The sequence below is a fragment of the Emys orbicularis genome, chromosome 12 (assembly GCF_028017835.1).
Source record: "Emys orbicularis isolate rEmyOrb1 chromosome 12, rEmyOrb1.hap1, whole genome shotgun sequence".
NCBI lineage: Eukaryota > Metazoa > Chordata > Testudines > Emydidae > Emys > Emys orbicularis.
In genome coordinates, this window is record NC_088694.1 from 187,104 (window position 1) to 205,006 (window position 17,903).

General features: G+C 50.1%; 2 protein-coding genes across 2 annotated transcripts; one reads left to right on the forward strand and one right to left on the reverse strand.

Moving 5' to 3' along the window:
- Nucleotides 1-1,233: 1,233 nt before the first annotated feature.
- On the forward strand, nt 1,234-7,963 carry DDX27 (DEAD-box helicase 27). The gene is made up of 19 exons (XM_065414443.1): nt 1,234-1,291; nt 1,505-1,651; nt 2,110-2,159; nt 2,335-2,421; nt 2,694-2,799; nt 2,885-3,058; nt 3,438-3,588; nt 3,732-3,831; nt 3,958-4,099; nt 4,249-4,402; nt 4,507-4,588; nt 4,677-4,854; nt 4,990-5,096; nt 5,459-5,561; nt 5,706-5,800; nt 5,903-6,032; nt 6,553-6,637; nt 7,351-7,425; nt 7,734-7,963. Exons 2-19 carry the CDS (start codon nt 1,519-1,521, stop codon nt 7,747-7,749), a joined length of 1,968 nt encoding a protein of 655 aa, XP_065270515.1. The 5' UTR covers nt 1,234-1,291; nt 1,505-1,518; the 3' UTR covers nt 7,750-7,963.
- Nucleotides 7,964-13,371: 5,408 nt separating this feature from the next.
- Nucleotides 13,372-17,448, reverse strand: SNRPB (small nuclear ribonucleoprotein polypeptides B and B1). The gene is made up of 7 exons (XM_065414459.1): nt 17,360-17,448; nt 16,836-16,987; nt 15,350-15,461; nt 14,945-15,097; nt 14,354-14,492; nt 13,876-14,001; nt 13,372-13,566 (listed from the first exon to the last, which is right to left on the reverse strand). Exons 1-7 carry the CDS (start codon nt 17,360-17,362, stop codon nt 13,529-13,531), a joined length of 723 nt encoding a protein of 240 aa, XP_065270531.1. The 5' UTR covers nt 17,363-17,448; the 3' UTR covers nt 13,372-13,528.
- Nucleotides 17,449-17,903: the final 455 nt, after the last annotated feature.

A 17,903-nucleotide genomic window follows, 5' to 3' on the forward strand; every position in this document is an offset into this window, starting at 1 on the left:
CTGCCTGCTGACCAGGGGCCGGGGTCTGGGAGTGGGGAGGCTCTCGGCGTGCGCCATGCTGCAGGGGCTGGGGCTCGTGGCCACGCTCGGGGACGGGGATGCGGCGCCAGAGGAGTCCGAGTCCGGGGACTCGGCGGATGAGGAGGTGAGGGGCTGCCGCGGGCCGGGCCCCGGAGCCAGGCTGCCGTCTGGGCCCCGCCTCACCCGCTTCTCGTCCGCAGGAGCCGCTGGGCCGGGGGCAGCAGAGACGCCGCGGCGGGGACTTCAGTGCCGGCTTCGTCTTCGCGGAGAAGGAGGCTCCGGGCGCGTCGAGCGGGGCTTGGGCGGAGGCGCTGCGCCAGCTCAGGGGCAAGGTACGTGGGCAGGGGGCTTGCTGGGGCGCGGGGCCCAGAAACCCTGCCCGAGGCAGTGCTGGGGAGCGCTGGGAGAGGCCTCTCGCTGGATTATGGCTGCAGCCCGAATTTTATGCATTCTTTAAAACTTGTTTAATATGTGTGTATAGTCTCATTCCCCACGTGAATGGCGTAAATTCCTCTATTTGTAACTCTGCTGCACAACCTTGCGTTGCAGCGGTGAGTGCTAACTGTGCATTGTATGAACAAGTATTGCCGTTGATCTGTTCTGAATTTCTAGCTTCCCAATTGCATTGAACGTTTTCTTGGTCTTGTGTTGTGAGATGGGGTGAATAGCAGTTGGCTCTGTTGATCATTTTCTCTATGGTAAACAGACTTGCACTTTTCATTCTCCCCTCATAGAACGAAGGGGATGGAGGTTGCGATGGGTAGGGTCTCCTGGGGTGCATAGGGTCTATTGGAACCTTACCAGATGTCAGTTGGGTGCCGTGACCCTGACAACCGACCCTGGTGACTTAGAGCCCATTCCACCATCCACACTTCTGTGTCTGGTAAAGTGAATTAAAACTAATGGAAACGATCAATATATGCCCAAAACACCCAAGTCCCATACCCTGTTGTTTTACTCTGACTCTTTGTATTGCCCCAGACTTTAGGTTGAAAGGCCTCTGGGAGAGGGACCAAGTCTTCTCTCACTGCTCTGTCATGCACCTTGCAGACTTTTGGGGCCTGCATATAAATGATGATGATCATGTTTTCCTATTCCCGTTGTTATTTGCCAGCATTGCTGTGTGTCAGCCGCTGCTGGGTGGCTCTTACAGATTCCCCCTTCCTCTCCCTAACTGTCTGTCTTGCCCTGCCCAGAGAGCAGCAGCAACAACACTGGATGAGAAGATTGAAAAAGTGAGAAAAAAAAGGAAAACCCAGGTTAGTGGGATGTTCGCTGATTGGTGGACAAAAGCTTTTAGCTCCTACCACCACCAACCCTTGGAAGGACCTCCCCATTGGGGGGGGGGAAGGGAACTCTGCCCTTCTTTCCACCCCCTTTTCCACAAGAAAACCCTTGGAAACTTCTGTTTAGAGTTTGGCTGGGATCTTTCTGACGCACTCCCCAGGCCATTGATCTCATGTCTTCTCTTAGGAAAGGGAAGCGAAACATGTTAAGATGAAAGGGGAAGACACAGAGATGGAGAAGGATGAAACCAAAGAGAAGGAAAGTGAGGAAGGCAGTGGAGAGGAGGAAGAGGATGTAGAGTCCCAATATTCCTCAACTGATGAGAGTATCCTCACCAAAGCAGGTAATTACAAGGTATGGGGAAGGGGCTGGAAGAAAGAAATTAGTAGGGGGCCATTGGCAGAGTGGGGAAGAGAATCTCATGAGAGAGAGCTGGGCACCAGTGGCAGCATGGAAGGGGAATGGGCAGGAATCTCCTTTATTTGGCATATCTCCTCCCCGCTGGTCCCTGCAATATTGTTCTTCCAGATTTTGCTCTTGTCTAATTAGAGTTTCAGCTTCCAGTATTTCCATCAGAGGTATGTCCTTTCCATGGGGAAAGGAACTTGCTTGCCAACTGATTCCCCAGTTTGCTTGGGAATCAGTTTCACAGGCCTCTCCATCAATGACTGACTGGGGGGGAGATGCGGGGTAGAACTCTAGCAGGCACACTGGGGTGCAGGAAACATGCCTTGGTTGGGGCTTAGGTGAAGTTGCTTTTAGCTGATACTGAATGCTTAGCATATCTCTCTTTCTTTTCAGATACCCTCAAGGTGAAGGAGCGAAAGAGACAGAAGAAAGTAGGAGAGATGGTGAGTGTCACTGGAGGGGAGGGTAGAATAACACTGAGCATTTCTCCAGCAAGCACCTTCCATTCCAAAGAACCCAGACCCACTTGACAAACGATAAGTGCGTAGGATGGAGCCCAGCAGTGCAATGTGTGCTGGAAATTGTTTCAGCTCTTCCTCTTGGTTTTATTTCCTTCAGGAAACAGAGAGATTTTTTGAAGATGCATCTCAGTACGATGATAATTTGTCATTCCAGGACATGAACCTCTCACGCCCTCTACTAAAGGTATTAAGCTCTTTCAGTCACTGCAGAAAGGATTGCAAGGAAGGGGGCAGGAGTTCACAGCCTCTCCCATGTGCTTTTGGGGAAACTCCCAGCTACTCCAGTCACAGTCTCTCCTAGCAGGAGACAGTGTAGGGAATGGGCATGAGCGCTAGCTCTGGGGAATTAATGTTTTCTAGTGTAGAATAAGGTGAGATTTCCACTGCACAGGTTGCATCCAGATTGAGATTTCCCTTTCTTTTATCTGATGCCTAACTATTCTGTTTCCTTGGCAGGCAATCACAGCCCTGGGCTTCAAGCAGCCAACGCCAATCCAGAAGGCCTGTATCCCCGTGGGTCTGCTGGGGAAGGATATTTGTGCTTGTGCTGCCACTGGGACAGGTAAGAGCCTGGATGAGGACTGAGATGCTCAGGGAAGCATCATGTTTTTGAGGTGAACTAATTCTTGATGCCCTTTGTTCTGCAGGTAAAACCGCTGCATTCACCCTACCTGTACTGGAGCGCTTGATCTACAAACCTCGCCAGGCTCCAGTGACTCGGGTGCTGGTTCTGGTGCCAACACGAGAGTTAGGCATTCAAGTGCACTCTGTCACCAAGCAGTTGGCCCAGTTCAGCAGCATCACAACCTGCCTAGCTGTGGGTGAGTATGAGCCATGAGGCTGAGAATTCAGTTTGCATGGACCATGCTATCCCCTTCCAAACTGCTCCAGGTGACCCCTAACTCTAAGGGATGGGGGCATAGAGAACCTGGAGTCCCATGATTAGAGCTGGTCAGGCAATGGTGCACCTGTTCACAGCGTGTACACACACTGATGCTTTAACCTGGAGTGGTGTCCTGTGCTTCTCCCATGGCATCTGGGGACGGTCCATATCTGCAATCAAGGGGTCACTTTTGTATCTGGTGTCTGAGGTACTCACTGAAAGGACTCTTCACCCCCGCAATGGATACAGGCCTGGGGGCTCTCTATCTCATCCTGCTCCAGGATCTCATGGTCCTTTCTGGGTTTTCACCATTACAGGGGGCTTGGATGTGAAGACTCAGGAGGCAGCTTTGCGCTCTGGGCCAGACATTCTGATTGCCACCCCTGGGCGCCTGATAGATCATCTCCATAACTGCCCCTCCTTCCACCTGAGCAGCATCGAAGTGCTGATCTTGGATGAGGCAGACAGGTAAGCTGGGTGGGTGGCAGAGAATGAGGCATTGGCTTCTAGCTTTCCCATTGCTGTGAGAGGAGAGTTTGCCTGGTCTAGAACAGCAGCTGGTCAGGGTTGATGGGTAGAGCAGAGTCTTCTACAGCTTCTCTCCTTTTTAGGATGTTGGATGAGTATTTTGAGGAACAGATGAAGGAGATAATTCGGCTGTGCTCCCACCACCGTCAGACCATGCTGTTCTCTGCCACCATGACAGATGAGGTAAGGATGGTGCCTAAGCAGCCTGTTGGGAGGCATGTTCAGTTCAGATGGGAGGGTGGGAATGGAGGGTTTGGGCAGACTTCCCTTTTTCAGTGTAGTGATGCTTCCCTTCCTTCATTTGGATAGGTGAAAGATTTGGCTGCTGTTTCCCTGAAAAATCCTGTCCGGATTTTTGTGAATAGCAACACGGATGTAGCTCCTTTCCTGCGGCAGGAATTCATCCGGGTCCGTCCCAACAGAGAAGGGGACAGAGAAGCTATCGTGTCAGGTGAGCAGTGCGGCGTGGGAGGAGGAGTTGGATGGGTGAGCCCTGGCAAGTGGCATGGGAAAGCTGGAAGCAGTGTTTTACTGCAAGGCAGCTTTGTGGGGATACCTAGAGCTGCCTCTGCTGCTTGCTGACAGGACTTTGTCTTTCAGCTCTGCTGACACGGACCTTCACAGACCACGTGATGCTTTTCACACAGACCAAGAAGCAGGCTCACCGCATGCACATCCTGCTGGGGCTGATGGGTCTGCAGGTGGGGGAGCTACATGGGAACCTCTCTCAGACACAACGGTTGGAGGCCCTCAGGTACTGGTATAGTGGGTAGCCCCAGAGGGGGAGAAGAGTGGCTTCTGCAAGAATTGGGGAGGGAGCCCATTGCTTGCATAACTGATTGTATTCTCTGCGCTCAGGCGCTTTAAAGATGAGCAGATTGATGTCCTGGTAGCTACGGATGTTGCGGCCCGAGGACTTGACATTGAGGGTGTCAAAACGGTAAGTGTGCGAGGCTCTGAGCCCACTTGAGGTACCATGAGTCTGACATTGGCCTTGCTTTCCTGCTAACCCCATGTCTCCCCACCAGGTGATCAACTTCACCATGCCCAACACCACCAAGCACTATGTGCACCGGGTGGGGCGGACAGCACGGGCCGGTCGGGCTGGCCGCTCAGTCTCACTGGTGGGTGAGGAGGAGCGCAAGATGCTGAAGGAGATTGTGAAGACAGCCAAGATGCCAGTGAAGGCCAGAATCCTCCCCCAGGGTATGTGCCTTGCTGGGACGGGGTTGCAGACAAGTAGCCCCGTGGGCGGTAGGGATGGGAGGTGCTGAAGCATAGGCAATTCTCACAGGGACCGTGTTTGTCTTTCTCTCTGGCCCCCACTGGGTGCATCTGCAGATGTGATCCTGAAATTCCGGGAGAAGATTGAGAAGCTGGAGAAAGATGTGTATGCAGTGCTGCGTCTAGAGCGTGAGGAGCGTGAGATGCAGCAATCAGAGGCCCAGGTGAGGGTAGTGAGAGCTTGCTCCTACAGCCTGGGCTGGATAGGGCACTGAGATATGGGGAACTCACTCCCCTGTGTGTGGGCTGGCTACTCTGGAGGATGAACAGGGCAAAGCCCCTAGCCCAGGGTAGGGCATTCTTGGTGGGGAAATGTGCCCCCAGTCACCTAGTGAAGGTGAGCAGGGGCTCTTGAGGCTCCATGCACTATAATCCCTACTACCAGGGGCTTCTATGCACAAATGCTGACAGTGACCCAGTGAGGTGTTGAGATGGGGAGAGCTATTTCCTGCCCTAGCTTCCCCAGACTGGGTAGTGGTCACTCTGCAGGTCCATGAGCTCCCTATCTGCTTGGGCTGTCCCACAGATCAACATGGCAAAGAAGCGACTGGAGGCAGGAGAACAGAAGGTGGAAGAGGGGCCTGAGCGGAGCTGGTTCCAGAGCCGAGAGGAGAGAAAGAAAGAGAAACGTGAGTCCTGGGAAGAGAGAGGCCTTTGGGTCTGGACCAATGGGTTAATTCGAATCATGCATCTCTGAATTGGGTCTGAAATTGCCCTCTGTTCTTGAACCTTCTGTATTCCCTCACCCTTTGTCTGTCTCTCTCTCTCTCCAGTGACTAAAGCCCTTCAGGAATTTGACTTGGCGTTGAGAGGAAAGAAGAAGAGGAAGAAATTTATGCAGGATACTCAGAAAAAAGGCCAAATGACAGTGAGTGCGGGGATCCGAGAGGAGGCAGGGGCCTGGGAGACTTGGTCTGCTCCCTCATGCAGGGGCATATTAGCTGTAAACTTAGATTTCTGTCTCTCCCAGCCAGAGGAGAGATCACAATTTGAAATCCTGAAGTCACAGATGTATGCAGAGCGTGTAGCAAAGAGGAACCGCCGAGCAAAGCGAGCTCGAGTTGTGCCTGAGGATGAGCCTCCCTCAGCAGCAGCAGCAGGTAAGAGAAGAGCATCTGTTCGCCACAAAAACAGCTCAGAGAATTCTTTAGCTAATTTCCCAGTTGCAATGTAGCTGCTCCTTAGAGCTGGATGCTGCTTGTGAGAGCTGAGAGCATGCTTACTGCTGGGGTGCAGGAGGGTTTTGCTGCTAGCATTTATCTTAATGCTGATTGCATAAATGTCACTGGTGTCTGTGCTGTTAACAAACCAAATCAATAGAAAGTGACCTGGAAGATTGGAACACTGGAGACTGCGGGCAGTGATGGGAGAGTCCATTTCCTGTCCATAAAATGTATGTCCCCAGTGCCCACACCCATCATTAGGAGGGCTGAGGCCAGTCTTTTTGTTCTGCATTTGTACAGCATCTAGCACCATGGGATTATGGTCTATGACTTGAGTTCCTAGGCGCTATAGTAATGCAAATAATGTTGTCGACTGTGTGACCTTAGCAGGGACCCTGCTTCTGTACATCAAGCCTTGCTAATCGCTGGCTCTGTTGTTGCTTGCTTTCTTTCCAAGGCCCCAAACGGAAGAAGCAATCATCTGTCTTCGACGAGGAGCTCACCAACACAAGCAGGAAGGCCCTAAAACAGTATCGTGCTGGGTAACTTGGCTCCACATCACTGGGTTTGCACAGGCTGTGGTGGAGGCACTCTATTCCTTTCACATCCATGGAAATCTTCACCAGTGATACCTTCTGCAGGCAGTAGAGAGGGGCTCAGGCTTCATCTTGCTGCTTTGAAGGATAGCAGCGGGGGAAAGGGAGAGTTTATACAGGAGTCATTCTGTCTACCGTAAATAGCTTGTAAGGAGAGCAGAGGGTGTCCTGTCTGAGAGCACCTCTGTCACAGACCAGAGGTGCTGCTTCCATAAGGCCACTTCAGGTATCTGGGGGCAGGAAGAGATCAGGTGGCGTGAGTGGGGGGAGGGATAGCTCAGTGGTTTGAGCGTTGGCTTGCTAAACCCAGGGTTGTGAGTTCAATCCTTGAGGGGGCCACCTAGGGATCTGGGGCAAAATCAGTACTTGGTCCTGCTAGTGAAGGCAGGGGGCTGGACTCGATGACCTTTCAGGGTCCCTTCCAGCTTTAAAAAAAAACAAACAAAAAAACACTCCTTGCATGGGCAGGGGGCAATGCAGTGGGTGAGCAAAGGAATACTTTTCTGAGCTAAGACTATCTTCACAGTCAACACCAGAAAAGTACTGAATCATGGCAGGTAAGAACAAACCCATGGGCAACACATGAACTGAGCAGGGGGGTATAGAGCATCCTATTTCAGGGAGCATGGCTATGTCTCACTGAGCTCTTTCCCGTGCAGCCCCTCCTTTGAAGAGCGGAAGCGTTTGGGCTTAGCCCGACACAGGAAAGGAGGAAACTTCAAATCCAAGTCCAGGTAAACAGCCTTATTACCTTTAAGATTTTTCTGTTGGCCTGGTTTGTCCCATTTCCTCCTCCAAGGTCCACAGCAGGTAAGCAGCCATGGTGCTAATCTTGATACAAAGTCAGCCCTGTTCAGCCAGTGCTGCCAGCCCCAAGTCTGGGAACACACATGGAGACTTGTGTTTTACTGGCACACTTGTAGGCTACTTCTGAGCAGGCTGGCATTGCCTTTGCCTAGGGGCTCATTTACCCCATCCTGTCCTTTTATCACTAGTGCAGGCATTTGGACTGATTAGGACTTCCAATATTGTCTTTTTACAGGTATAAGAGGAAGTAACAGCAGCTCTTTGCCAGAGGGATTCCCTGGAAAATCTAACTGTAGGAGACTTTGTGCCTCTTCCAGAAAAACCCTGCTTTCCATTCAGTATTTGCTAGAATAATGTAGCCTCTTAAGTGGCCTGAACTTACAATGTCTGTTAAATTCTTGGACTCAGTGCAAATGCACCAGCACCTGCTGAATTAGCACATAAAGGAAAACCATGTCTTCTGCAGTTGCGGCGAAGGATTGACTTCCTTATACTTTTGTAACATAGCCTGCTGCTCACTTAGCTGTGGCAGTTGAGAAAACTAGACCATGGGAGATGGTACAAAACTGCTAGGATGGTTCTCACTTCTTTACGTCTTGTGCTGTACGCTTACATCAGTGAGCAAGGAGGCAAGAATCTTACAAGAAGTTCCTGTAATGTTACTATGCGAAAATTGCTGGAACAGATGTGGTGAATGGGCAAATAGTTACTTAACTCTAGTCATCAACTTTCCTTGAAGAAGGGTGGCACCACTTGCTGATACTGCCAGGAAGTTAGTGGGAGAGAAAATGCAGCAGAAAGGGCTGTATCTATATCTAGCCCTTGGAACCCTGCTCTAAAACAGGGAAGAGTTGAACAATCACAAGGAGTAGCAGTTGCTCTAGAGTTGAGGTCTACTAGAGGTAGCACAGGAGCACTAAGGGCACAGCCTGCCTCTCCCCTTGTGAGAAGGAGGTAGCCCTATGTCATGCTATGCTGCAGGAACAAATATGCCTGGATTCAGACTACGTTCACTCCAGCTATTTTCTTCCCTGCTGTCCTAATGCAATGGCTGCAGAAGGCTGCAGATGCTGGAAAAAATATTCTAGCACTAGTCCCAATACATATAAGCCACCACTCTGCCTGCTGCTACTGTACGAGGTCTTACTCAGTGCATTAGTCTTGACAAGGGAAGGGGCCCTGTGATAGAGAAAACAGTTGACCTTAGTCTGGCAAGCTTAATAATATCCAGTTTAATAAAAGGACAGGTAGCAATTCTATAGTGGAGAGTACAGATGTGGGTCTCGATCAAAAACCTGACCAGAAGCTACGTTAGGATGAACATGACTGGATTAGAACAGCTTGCTGCAGCACAGTCCAGAAAAGGTGAAATGTACTTATACCAGGGATGTCAAACTCATTTGGGAGTGAAGGCCAAGTTCCATTTTTAGTTGTCTTTGTTGAGATGTAGACAGGGCCCTTTGTAGTGGCATAATGGGACAGATGCCAAACCACTGTAATTTGCTGACTTCATAATTCAGTGCTGAGTTCCAGCTCCTGGAGTCTCCTACTTATACCAAACACAAAGCTTTCTCTTAAGTTTAAAAACTGAGCCATGTGTAACCAAACCAGTAATAGCTGCCTGAGGCTGCAGACATCTTGAAGAAAAGCTCTAGAAGGTGAATACTAGAACCCACTGTTCTAGGAGGCCTCTGGCAGGAGAAAGAGGACTGTCACTATAAGTTCTGGGGGACTCCTACCAATTGGTTAACATCACAGGAGCCATCCTGGCTCAGACTAGTGGTCCATCCAGCCCAGTATCCTGTCTTCCAACAATGGCCAATACCAAGTGCTTCAGAGGGAATGAAAAGAACAGGGCAATTATTGAATGATGCGTCCCCTGTTGTCCACTCCCAGTTTCTGGCATTTAAAGGCTAAGGTCACTAGAGCATGGGATTGCATCCCTGGCCATCTTGGCTAATACCTACTCAGAGACCTATCCTCCATGAACTTATCTCATTCTTTTTTGAACCCAGTTATACTTTTGGTCTTCACAACATTCCCTGGAAATGAGTTCCACAGATTGACTGTGTGATGTGTGAAGAAGTGCTTCCTTTTAAACCTGCTACCTATACATTTCATTGGGTGATCCCTGGTTCTTGTGTTACATGAAGGGGTAAATAACACTTTCTTATTCACTTTCTCTACTCCATTCATGATTTTATAGACCTCTATCATATCATACATCCACTGGATCACCCCTGTCCACGTTAGTTGACCCCCTCAAAGAATTCTAATAGATTGAGGCATAAATTTCCCTTTACAAAAGCTGTGTTGATTCTTCCTCAACAAATCATATTCATCTATGCATCTGATAATTCTGTTCTTTACTATAGTTTCAATCAGTTTGCATGGTACTGAAGTTAGGTTTACTGGCCTGTAATTGCCAGGATCCGCTCTGGAGCCTTTTTAAAAAATTGGTCTCACCTCCCCCCACCGCACCCCCTCAGAGTTGCTGTTGGACATGCTGGCCACTTCCCAGAGCAGCGTGGGGCCAGGGCAGGCAGGGAGCCAGCCTTAGTCCTGCTGCACCACCACCTGAGCTAAGCAGTGCCCAGCTGGAGCCTGAACCCCAGCCCTGAGCCCCCTCCTACACCCTTGCCCCAGGCTCAGCCTGGAGCCTCTCCTACGCTCCAAACCCCTTGGCCCCAACCCAGAGCCCACACTCTCTCCTGCACCCCAACCACCTGTCCCAGGCTGGTGAAAGTAAGGGAGGGTGGGGGGATGGAGTGAGCTGGGCGGGGCCTCAGGGAAGCAGTAGGGCAAGGGTGTTGGGTTTGTGTGATGGTTATTTCTACATTTTCTTTGAGGTAGAACCTGGGTTGCACTTAAATTTAAAAAGTGATCTTGTGTTTAAAAAGGTTGGAGACTACTGCCCTAAAGATTCTATAGTACTGTTTGATTCATTTGATTTTCAATATATTTAACTTGATGCTTTTTCACTTGTAGTGCCAGTCTCCCACTAGCACACCCTTCTGTCATTCCTGTAATATTGTCTACCCTGCTATTACTTTGTCCCATTGATTATCATTGTTCTACCAAGTTTCTGTGATGCAGATTTTATCAATATCTTCACTGAATATCAGGCACTCAAGTTCACCTATCTTAGTATTTATACTTTTAGCATTTATATACAAGCACATGTACAATTCGTCCCTTTTTAGCTGTCTGCCTTTGTGATTTAGTTGAATGGTACCCTTGCATTTGCGGGTTTCTTTTCTGCTCCTAGCTAAGGCTTATCAACTTTCGTCCTCACCTCTTTATTAGGATATAGAGAATCCCCACTAATAGATCCTTTCCTAACCAATGTTTCTGCCCAAACCATGTGCTCCTCTGTAAATGTCAGCTTTCCCCCAGCCCTAAGTTTAAAACTTATCTACAATCTTATTTTAGTTGCCAGCAATCTGGTTCCATTTTGGTTTGTTAGAGCCCATCCTCCTTCTACAGTAGTGTTTCCCAACCTGTGTGCATGTGGCCCAAACAGGTGTGCCATGGAATTTTTTTAAACTAGTGTGAGAACAAAGGGGGGAATGCTGCCTTCTGATTGGCTGTTTGCCTGACTGTCCCACCTCCACCACAGGTGGAACAACCAATCAGAGCTTCAACTCCCTCTCTTCCCCCCCTCTTCTCCAGTATGAGCAACAGGTCAGCTCTTCCCTCCTGCAGGAGACATGGGGAAGAGCCCTAGGAGCTGGAGGTGTAAAGGTTGGGAACTATTGCTCTAGAGCAGGGGTAGTCAATAGACTGACTGTAGGCCAAATCCAGCTCCTGCCACGTGCTTTTGAATGAACCCTGGAATCTTTTTATTTACTTATCATTATTGTGATTATTATTTAATTTTCTCTGGAGTCTGGACCTTGACCAAAAATAGATTACTACTGCTCTAGAGGCTCCTCCTTTCCAAAAGATCCCTGTTCCTAATGAACTTAAACCCCTTTTCCCTACACCATTGTCTCATCCATGCAGTGACACCTTGCAGTTCTGCCTGTGTAACTGGCAGCATATCAGAAAATGCTACCACGGAGGTTCTGGACTTCAATATTGTACCTAGCTCCTTACATTTGGCTTTCAGGACCTCTTTCCTTATTTCATTGGTACCTATTTGTACTATGACTACCAGCTTCTCCCCAGCACGTCACATAAGCCTGTCTAGATGTCTCAAGAGATTTGCAACCAGCAGGCAATTCACCATGTGGTTCTCAGGCTCAGCACAAACCCAGCCGTCTACATTTCTAGTGATCAAATCTCCTATTGCTATTACCTAGCTATTTCTAATAAGTGGGATTCCCTCCGCCAGAGAGGAATTTCAGTGTGAGGAGACAACCATGGCATCTGGAAGGAGGGTCCCAGCTATAGGATCATTTCCCTCTACTATGATGTTCTTTGCCAGGAGTTTCATCCTCCTCAGTAGCACAGAGACTGTCAGATGGGGTGGAACCACTGTGTGTCTAGGAAAGTCTCAGCTACGTGCCTCTTCGTCTCCCTTCGCTCCTCCAGTTCAGCCACTCTGGTCTCCTGAGCCTTTATGCTGTCTCTGAGGGCTATGAGTTCCTCACCCCAAATGCGCACACGCCACCTGGCCAGTAATCATATGCTGTATTCGCTACAGTAAACTGGATAGTCCCCACTCTGCTGCTGGACTTCTGCGTGCATTCTTTTTACTCCTGTAGCTTTTTTGGGGGGTGGGAGGGAGTTTATTGGTCTAAGTTTAAAGAATGTTAATTAGGTGTGTCACGGAAACTCCACAGAAAACAAGAAAACCCCCCACTTCATCACAAGGTGCATCTAGCTCTTGCAAAACTGTTAGCTAGCTCCTCTGCTCACTTAGGGCTTGTCTACACTACCCGCCGGATCGGCGGGCAGCAATCGATCCAGCGGACGCAATAAATCGACCGCTGAGCGCTCTCCCGTCGACTCCGGTACTCCACCAGAACGAGGCGTGCAAGCGAAGTTGACAGGAGAGCGTCAGCTGTTGACTTACCACAGTGAAGACACCGCAGTAAGTAGATCTAAGTACATCGACTTCAGCTACGCTATTCATGTAGCTGAAGTTGCGTATCTTAGATCGACACTGCGCGGTAGTGTAGACAAGCCCTTAGCTGGCTTTTTAAATCCCTGCTCTCCCTGAGTAGCCCTGTCCCCTGGTTAAGGATTAATGGGTGCTAAAAGGAATAGAGATCAAAGCTTTGTTAAGAAGCTCTCAGCCTTGCCTAGCAGGCTGCTAGGCGCAGCAGATGGATCCCAAATCAAACCACACTATATACTTAAATCAGGCAGCAAGCACACAAACTCACTTCAATGGTCATGTAGTCACTCCTTCAGCTGGAGAACTTCCTTGCAAAACTCCCATTAGCTGCTCCTCCTTCAAGGACTGAAGGTGGCTCCTGCCACCACCATTTTAAGTGGGATCACAGCAAATCCCTTCCCCCCCCCCCCAATCAGACTGCTTCTAGGGTCCCACGTTGCCTCAAGACAACCTTGTGCACGTTGCAGCCTTGGCAGGACAGAACTTGGCCTGTTCTTCAGCCGTCACACTTCATATGCCTCCCCCATGGGCACCCCTCAAATGAGAATAGTCCTGTCAAGCCAAAAGTTGTTCTGCAGAGGTACAGCCATCTACCTCAAACATGGTAAGAATAGACCAGAAAAGCCACCCCAAACATTAATTCTTTGGCTGGTGCTTAGAGCAGTGGCATAGTATGCACTGAGTAGAAGCAGCCAGTACAACACCTTCACTCAGACAAAGAAGAAATACATGCTGTTCTTTTCCACCTTCCACATAGAGCCTTGGGGCCTCAAACCACCTGCAGGTGGAATAAAAATAATTCCCAAAGGAGAGTTTTCTAACTTTATTAAAAAGGGCAAATTTTACAGCCAGTAAATAGAAAAAAAAATATACATAATGAATCCTAGGCCGTTCAGGGGGGCAAAACAGAGCCCATTCACTTAACACCAGCTCCCACACAATCCACAGTAACAGCACAGAACATCTTAGGGTCGTGGTGGGCGCATACCAGGGGGTGGGGGACCTGGAAGGAAAAGAACAAAGGCCATCAGTTGAAAAGTCTACAAAGAACAAGAAAGCATCTGAAGCAAGGCCACACAGAAAATGCTATTCAGCAACAGTACAGTTCATTGCTTCAAAAGGCCTAGAGGCCCTTCTTAGGACACTGAATGAGAAACTAAACTGCCCTGTAAAACCAATTGTCTTAGCTGGGGAACATAGTTCAGCTCCACCATACTCTACTGAAGTGTATACATTGTCACAGTCCCACACTTCTGCTTACAGTGAAGAAACTGGATACCACCCTCCCCACATGCCAAGAAGGCTCACTCACCTCTCATCCCTGGGGGTGGCGGTCTCATTCCTGGGGGAGGCATTCCCATGGGTGCACCTCGGCCAGGTGGCATTCCCATTGGTGGACCCATGGGTGGTCTCATGCCAGGAGGTGGTCCCATCATTCCTGCAATGAAAGGAAGAGGACAAGTCTCAGAACTGGTACAGACACTTGCTACACCTAAGATAGAGATGAGAATTCCACCACAGATTGGCAATATAAGAAGCACTGAGGCTCACACTCCCAACCCAGAGAGAAATAAGCAGAAGTCTCCAGCAGATTCTTTGCTTACTGTTTGCTACAGTTCCATGTTGAATATAACCACAACTCACTGCTAAAACTACTGGCTGGACCTCAGAGTAATCCTGCTTAATACCAATTCTTCATTGGGTTCAGATAAAGTCAAGATTCATCATCAATCCAGCCACACCCTATGGTCCTTCTCTTGTCCTAGACCACAAAAAAAGCTGTTCCTTACCTGGAGGAGGTGCTCCTCTGCCCATTGGAGGGGGAGGACCACCACGGCCTGGTGTGTATTGGGTAGGAGCTCCTGCTATACTAGCTGTGGCTGCAGCAGCAGCAGCAGCAACTGTTCCACGGCCCTGAGGGGTCATCACCTGTGAACAGAAAGAAAATTCACAAATACTGCACAAAGTGTTGCTTTTATAGCAAATGGGACAATGAGAAGAAAGGTTTAACTTCATTTCTCATGCCTTAGGACTTTTAGCCCATTTCCATTTCATGTATGAGTCCTCGTTACAAGACAGGGCTGCACACCCTTAACATACTACTGTGGGGGGAATTCAGTGTAGAATTATACTAAGTGGGTTTTATGCAGGAAGCTGCATTTTTCCTTCAAACCCTTCCCTATCAGTGCATGAGCCATAGATGTGCAGAGGAGTCTGCTATGCTACATGCTAGTCCCAGGACCTCAGTTAACAGTCTATTTTTGGATTGCTGTTGCCTAGCACAATCACTTGAACCACACCAGAGCCAAGAGATTGAAATCTATTCAAAATACAGTAATCAAGAGTTAAGTCCTTTCTTCTACTGAACCACAGCATTTCACCTGTTGGGATGGTCCTCCGACTCCTCTGACAGGACCAGCTAACCCTGCTGGCGCCTGTGGCATGGGGGCTCCAGCTGGTACTCCTCTTCCAGCTGCCCTCCCAACTCCAGGTCCTCCTGCAGCTCCAGCTAGAGGCACCCGGGCAATGCCAGTCTGAAACATAGGGAAATACAAGCAATCAGTGATTTCAGTACAGCAAGATGCTTCAGACCCCCAAGCACTTCATCTCTAATGGGTGTAAGCTGCTGCAGATCAAGTTAGACTTTGCACAGTGAAATCCCCTGGATTTAGACACAGGCTAGTGCTGGGAAAGAGTGGAGCTAATGACTAGCCATTTAAACCCCGTTGGCAATGGAGACTGGATTTATCGGACCCTTTTGGTTCTGCACCCATCCTTCTCCTTACATCTTTTGGAGGTGGCCCCTCAACTGTCATAGACACCAGGTTCTCTCCACGCAGCAATACCAGACCCAGGACCCGTTTCTCTTCCCGTTCCGGCTGCTTTGAATTCTTGGGTCTGAGAGAGAGAGAAGTTAGTTATTAGAGAAAAGCATTCCTCTGAACACCACTGTTCAAGTCTGTGACAGATACCTCATCCAACTATTCCAAAACTGGTGATGTTCCCCCCCCCCATCCCAAGAACACACCAAAGCTGTCACTGGAGGGAGGGAACAGGCTCCATAAAATTGTTTCCCTGGCTTGTTTTTCCTGCTTGAATCAGAAGTGGGGAAGAGAACATGTATGCACACCTCCCAAAATCCATAGAGGTTATTAGAATCCTATCAACACAGCAACCAAATCAATTCACCCATGTTTTTCAAACTAACACTTAATGCTGCAATCCCTGCATTCTAACTCCTCCGCTAGAGCTGCAGGAATAAAGTGGGCATAGAGAAGCATGGAAATAGTCAGAACCAGAGATACAGTGCTACCCTCATCTCAAACACCACAACCACCAAGTCAACCAGCTCTCCGAGTCCACAATAGAAGCAGCAGGCAGGTGATTCAGAAAGCAGAGATGAAGAGCTCTATTACAAGATCTAGTCAGTCCAACTTTCCAGGGCCAGGATAAGATTGTTCCCTAGCGTACACTCCTCTAATAGTAACCCACATTAGCAGAGTGGTTGCTCCACTATCAGAGGGGTAGCCGTGTTAGTCTGAATCTGTAAAAAGCAACAGAGGGTCCTGTGGCACCTTTAAGACTAACAGAAGTATTGGGAGCATAAGCTTTCGTGGGTAAGAACCTCACTTCTTGCATCTGAAGAAGTGAGGTTCTTACCCACGAAAGCTTATGCTCCTAATACTTCTGTTAGTCTTAAAGGTGCCACGGGACCCTCTGTTGCTTGTTGCTCCACTAGTGGCTGATCTATAAGGCTATGAATCTACTACAACTGCTAGAGGCTCCTACTTTTAGGCTAGCTGGCTTTATATTCAAATGGCCCAAGCCATTATAAGTCGCACACCATGACAGCTAAAATAGCCTCCTATCCCTAGAAAGGAACAGACTCACCACAACAACATCAGTTACATAAGCATTCCATTTATTTTGAAGTATAAGTGTGGGGCTCTCACCTGAGCTAGATATAGCTCAAAGTCAGGATGTTTTTCCATATATTCTGCTAAGTATTTTCATTGGAGCAGTGGGGAGAAACTGAGTTATAGCCCCATTACCTACCTAATAAGGCCCCTTCCATACTGGAGGTTACACCCTTCAGATATTTACAAACTATCACTCAACCTCTGCCAGACAGTGGTGCTTAGCCCCTTCAGTCTTTCCCTGGAACTCAATCCCACTCGGCTTTGTTACTCTTCCAAAGTCCTTCAATGAGAATACACAGGACATGTGATGCATTCTCTCGCCTCCGCCCACACCCTGACAACCGCCGCTCACTTGATCTTGCGGAACTCATCGCAATCACACAGGATCAGATTCATGTGCTTGTCGAAGGCCTTGAAAGTGCCGATGAAGACACGTCCATCCTGCAGGATGCACCTCATGCGATAGTCGATGTGTTGCAGCATCTTGCTGCTCTTCCCCACAGTCTGCAAGAGGAGGCGCCGCGTTACAACCGGGGCCCGGCCTCTCCCGCCCCCCCCCCCCACCGCGTTACACACGGGGCCCGGCCTCCCCCCCACCACCGCGTTACACCCGGGGCCCGGCCTCTCCCCCCGCCACCGCCGCGTTACACCCAGGGCCCGGCCTCTCCTTTCCCCTCCTCCCGCCGCCGCGTTACACCCGGGGCCCGGCCTCTCCCCCCGCCACGTTACACCCGGGCCCGGCCTCTCCTTTCCCCTCCTCCCGCCGCCGCGTTACACCCGGGGCCCGGCCTCTCCCCCCGCCACGTTACACCCGGGCCCGGGGCCCGGCCTCTCCTTTCCCCTCCTCCCGCCGCCGCGTTACACCCGGGGCTTCACCATAGTTGCGGCTTCTCCGATACCACCACTCCACCAATCTCTCCCGCCGCAGCCTTGCCGACCGCCTGCTCACAGCGGAAACGTCGTCTGACCCGGAAGTGTCCGCTTGATAATTGTGCCCCTACACTTCCGGTCCTTTCCTGCTATTTGGACACAGACCGGAAGCGCCCTCCTGCCGAGGTGCCGATGCGGCCCCTGCACAAAGTGTTCCCCCTTCCCTCAGGCCGGTGGGACTGGAAGTGTTTCACGAAAGAGAACGGGGGCAGCGCCCCTGCTGCCTGTGCACCGAGCGATTGTCCGCCTCCGCCGTAGCCTGTTCCCCCCCCTGGCCCCACCTGTGCCTGCCTGAGCTGGAATAGATCTCTAGCCGCGCGGAGCGGAGCCTGCCTGGCGGGGTCCGGGGTCTCGAGGGCAGGGGCAGGGGTGAAAGGGTCCGTTGCCATCGATTCTTACTGGACGCTGGCGGTACCTGAGCTACCTTGGCGCTTTCCTCACCAGGCCCTGCCCAAGGCCTGCAAGCAGGTGACGGGGGGGTTTAGGAGCG